Raw genomic sequence first — 5650 nt, 5'->3', positions numbered from 1 at the left:
GTACATGAAAAAATAGCTTCTCAAATGTGGACTAAGGTTAGCAAATATTTGTTTGATTTCAATCTTAGCTATAGTTGTGGTGTTTGATCCATGATATAAGTTCCCTTTTGTTGAGTTTAGCTATAAAAAGTTGTCTGGTGAAGGTTTATCACAATTGAAGAAGGTTAAGAGGCACTTTTTGCACTTTTTGATGAATACATGCAGGCTTCTCGACAAGGTAGTGTTGGAAATGTTGGAGGAGGCTCTCTAATCACGGTATTCTTAAGGCAAATCCTTTTTTCATTACAATTGCTTTATATATATTTTTTGTTTTTAAATATTGTATAATTCTTTTTGATTTTAATATAATATGAGTTTTATGAATACGATAATGATGATATGGATTCGACCAAAAAAGTTAATTGCAAGTATACCTTCTTGAGCCAAGAACTAAAAGATCTTCCATTAACATGCTTGTGTTTTGGCAATCCTGAATCGGCTTTTAGTCTTGGTGGAAGAGTTTTTGAAGGAATCTTGATGTTCCATGAAGCCTGACATTGTTAAAGCTTTAATTTGTGGTAAGGTTGATTGTTTGGAGAAAAAGATAGTATTTTATAATTTATTGTTTACTTATTTTAACTAATATTTTGCATAGACTTTTTTTTTTATTTTTATCTTACTTATCCGGTTGATACTCATGTTGATGTTAATAAACCAACTCAAAATGTCATGGATATGAACATTGCCGAATATAAAATAGAGGTTACGAGTTCTAATAAACTTTAAGTTGACGTTTGGTGAATTATTTTTAGTGACAATTATAGATTTTTACTTATGTATGTTTTAACCTTGCATATTATTTCTACTTGAAAGTTGAAGTTCATCATAAAGAAAAAAACGGTGTTGGAAAATTGACTTTGTTTTTTGTGAGAACAAAATGAGAATTGTGGTTATTACGTTAGCACATGAATTTATCTACGTTTGTATTAATGTTTTAGTTTGAACATGTTTGCATTAATGTTTTTAATTTTCATTTGGAGGATTAAGACTTAGGTTTTCTAAAATTCAGATATGTTTGCATCTTTTTTTAATTTTTAGAATTTATTCATGTTTAGTTATCAATTTTATTTATGGAATCTGACTCACGAACCCAAATCTGACCCACGAACCTACGGACACGAATCTGACCCACGAACCGAATCTGACCTGCCAACATGTGAACCTATATAAATAAACAGGTTGACGGGTCTTATATGAGTTTATGTTTCAAATCCGACAACCCATGACATGTATAGTTAAATGAGTCATGTTTGGGTTGGTTTATTTTGACCTGTCAACCTAAACACGACACGATTACCAGACTTAGATAAAATTGTCATGTAATTTTATTTTTTTGATTTTATAGTTGAAATATTAAGCTTAATGTGAATTGGATTGAACGGTTATAAAATCCAATTCTTGCCATTTTTTATTTAATTGTTTTTTATTAGCTCATTGCTAGTACTAATACAATTTCTGCATTCGACATGTTGTTAAAAGGATAAATAGCACAAAAGACATAATTTTACACCAAAATTCTAATTTGACACTGTATTTTTTTGTCTTAAATTTGACACTGTGTTTTCCAATTTTTTACAATTCAGACCACTTTTTTTTTTTTTTTTTTTTTTTTTTTTTTTTTTTTTTTTTTTTTTGGAACGGCGAAATAAAATTAGTTAGCAAGAAGCTAGAAAAAAGAATTACATCATCTTAGTAGCATTAATAGGATTATGAAGCCAAGAAGACCAACTAATCTTGACTTTACTACACCTACTAGAAATCCAAACATAAGATTTATGAACAACATCATCGAAAATCAAAGATTTCTTAGGCGTATTCGCTCTGAAAATCACACCGTTCCTGAAATTCCAAATGCACCAAAAAGTAGTCAAAATGACAGCATCAAAAGCTTTACGCTGACCAATTTTCCATGAAGTAGAATCAGCCCAATTGAAACGAGAATCCACAGTCAACTGAGAAGGACATCTAACACCCCACCAGATTGCAATACGAGTCCAAAGAACAATCAACTCTGAGCAATTAGCAAAAATATGTTCCACAATCTCCACTGTAGTCGAGCAAAAAGGACAAAGAATGGAATCCGCCATAATACCCCTATAAGAAAGACGCTCTCTAGTAGGGATACTAGATAATCTAATCCTCCAGATAAGAATATTAATCTTTATTGGAACCAATTATTCCAATGAGTAGAAATACCTCCGTTGCTAAGCGTAATACCATCCAATAATTTTTGAGCCGAGGAAATGGAAAAAGTATCTGACACATCATTAAGCCAACCCAGTCTATCTGGGACCGGTCTGAGATGGAATTCCTGCAAAAAACCAATAAAGTTATTCCATCGCTCCTGTTTCACTCCACCTCTAGGGTCCCGTCTAAGAGTATTAACCCCCAATCCCATGAACAACCTATCTGTGATAGAAACATGTTTATGCAGATCCAACACATAAATTCTAGGGAAGGAAGCAGAAAGAGGCATATCATCCCTCCAAACATCATGCCAAAAAGAAGTGCGAGTACCATCACCAACTTGTATAGGACAAAGGGATTGTAGATCAATGTCCTTCTGGTGGAAGTGGGAGAGCATACGAATAACCCCGCCCCAAGGACTTTGACCATAGTTGGGGTATCTCACATTCCTACAAACACCATCCAAACCATAAATAGATTTTATCACTCTAACCCATAAAAGATTAGGGCAATGAAAAGACCTCCACCACCACCGAAAAACCGTAGCCCTATTGAAAGAGAAAAGGCTACCAATCCCCAATCCACCTTCATCCCTGAAGGTTAACACTCTATCCCATCTAACCCAATGCATACGCCTTTCATCCATGTCTGCGCCCCAAAAAAATGTCGCCCTCATTCCTTCAAGCTCCTTCAAAACCGAAAAAGGAGCAAGGAAAACAGACATCCAGTAACTCCCCAACAAACCCAAGACAGACTTTACCAACATAAGACGACCTCCAAACGAAAGACTCTTAGCCTTCCAAATAGAAAGCTTAGAACGAAATCTATCAATCAAAGAAGCCCAATAGGATTTTCGTAACATATTCTGACCCACCGGGATACAGAGATGAAAAACAGGAATCATAGAAGCAGCACAACCAACCCTATTAGCCACCACAAGGACTTGGGAATAAGAAATTCCCACACCAATCAATTTACTTTTAAGTAAATTAATTTTAAGTCCTGACGCCAAGAAAAAACATCTAAGGATACGAAGAAGACAATTAGCATTCTCCGGATCCCAAGGAGTGATCAGCATCACATCATCCGCATACATGAGATGAGAATTCTCAGTACCAGAAATAGAAACCCCTCTAAAAGCATTCGCAGCTCGGGCCCTCGTCAAAGCAATATGGAGACCCTCCATAGCCAGAATAAAAAGAAAAGGCGAAAGCGGATCACCCTGTCTCAATCCACGGTGAATTTGAAATTCATCAGTTAGGGAACCATTAATCAACACAGAAGCCCTAGCTGTCAACAAAAGCTCCTTAATCCACCGACACCAGTTAGACCCAAATCCCATAATAGACATGATTTCCAATAAACAATCCCAAGATAAGGAGTCATAAGCCTTCTCAAAGTCAACCTTTAATAAAAGCAGACCACTTGACCGGTTAACTCGGTTACCTGCTGACGTGTCATGATAATTTGTCAGTTTTGATGACGTGGCATGTTGACATGACATGCCGACGTGTCAAAATTGACCTCTTTTCCTACAAAAGATACTAAGTTTTCATTTTTTTGATTTTGACACTAAGTTTAATTTTTTCTTTCAATTTTGACACTCTATTTTTTGTTCCAAATCGAACATCATTTTTCCAATTTTGTTCAATGTTGATCATTTTTCATTTGAAACCATATAAATATATTTTTTTATTACATTTTAAACTGTATAAATACATTTTTTTTTTCATTTAAAAACCACATTTTTATATAAATACAAGGTTATTATTATTATTATTATTATTATTATTATTATTATTATTATTTACATTTAAAGCATAATGTTATACATAAATATGTATTAGTTATATCATGAGAACCAAACTAACCATTAGCTTCAAATAAGATGTAAATATTTTACGGGTTGCAAACCTAACCTTTAGGCCTTGATCGATTACACATCTTCAAACCTCCAAACTCATTTTAAAGTTGCGTATTTAATGTAAAATATGTTTTTTTATATAAGTAACACATATTTATACATAAAATTATGATTTGAATGTAAAAAAACATTGTATTTATATAAAAATATGGCTTTTAAATGAAAAAAAATATTTATACGGTTTGAAATGTACTAAAAAAATATTTATACAGTTTCAAATGTAAAATGGTGAACATTGAACAAAATTGAAAAAAATAATGTTCGATTAGGAATAAAAAAATATTGAAAGAAAAAATTAAACTTGGTGCCAAAATTGAAAAAAAAAATGTAAATTCAGTGTCTTTTGTGGGAAAAAAATTCAATTTTGACACGTTAGCATGTTATGTCAGCATGCCACGTCAGCAGGTAATCAGGTTCATCGATCAAGTGGTCAGAACTGTAAAAAATTAAAAAACACAGTGTCAAATTTGTGACTAAAAAAAACACAATATCATATTAGAATTTTGGTGTAAACGTAATATCATATGTGTGCTATTTACCCTTGTTAAAAAAAAATTAATACAATTCGTCGCTAAAAAGGACGTAATTGAGTATATTTTGCATATTATACTTGTCATTTGAAATATTTATGTTCTTAAAGTAATGAAATCTTGAGTAGTGTTGCAATGTCTATAGATAATCTCTTATTCAACATACTCCATATAACATAATTCTTAATTTACCAACTGTTTCGAATAAAGCTTGTCCGAAAACAAAGATTTTTACATAAACAACTTTCAATTCAAAAAACTTAACATAAGTTCTTAAAATTACATGGAAAAAATAAAACAATGTTTTTATATTATCCATTTTCGAATGACGATATCGATTTAGCTCACGAACACTTTCCAACTTTATGTAAGTATTATTTGTTATTATTTTGTTTTCTTACGTGAATTCGATCTAGATTAATGAAACTAGAGAAACCATCATGAAACATATTATAATATTTATTGATGGAACATTGTATTTGTTTAGATTAAAATCTATCGTGAATTTATTTGTCATTTATATTTGTTAAATTGAAAATGCACCCATGGATCATGACGCATGTGCCTTGATGACGTTGCTTGCCTATATAAATATAATTCCTAATGTGTAAAGTGTAAACTGTATAGAACATACGTATTGTGTGAAAGTGTAATATGTTAAAAGTGTGAGGGGGATAATGAAAATGGATGAAACGTGGTAATGCACTGGTGGGGCATGTGGAAAGAATTTGGTTGGAAAAATAATGTGAACAGTGAACACCCATACGGCCATATCTCACTCTCTCTAAGTTGGACTAGCTGTTGGTGGATACAAATTTCTTTTTATTAAAAAAAACTTGATCATTAGTTTTTTGTAATTCAATATTATACAAAAATGTTTTATTTTCTCAATTAATATTAGGCCCAAGACACATCCAATCACTTTCTTCTTCTTTGTATCCTTTCTCTTCTTTCTCTTGATGCATGTACG

The 5650-nt window shown here is 32.2% G+C and overlaps 1 protein-coding gene across 1 annotated transcript; it reads right to left on the bottom strand.

Annotated features, from left to right (window-relative positions):
* Positions 1-1718: 1718 nt before the first annotated feature.
* On the bottom strand, positions 1719-2126 carry LOC145098642 (uncharacterized). Its single transcript, XM_079036263.1, has one exon. It carries the CDS (start codon positions 2124-2126, stop codon positions 1719-1721), a length of 408 nt encoding a protein of 135 aa, XP_078892389.1.
* Between the last annotated feature and the right edge of the window lie 3524 nt (positions 2127-5650).

This window comes from Lactuca serriola, chromosome 4 (genome assembly GCF_051521515.1).
Source record: "Lactuca serriola cultivar US96UC23 chromosome 4, Lser_US96UC23_V15, whole genome shotgun sequence".
NCBI lineage: Eukaryota > Viridiplantae > Streptophyta > Magnoliopsida > Asterales > Asteraceae > Lactuca > Lactuca serriola.
Note: the sequence above shows the minus strand (reverse complement) of the source record. Positions and strands in the feature narration are given on the sequence as shown.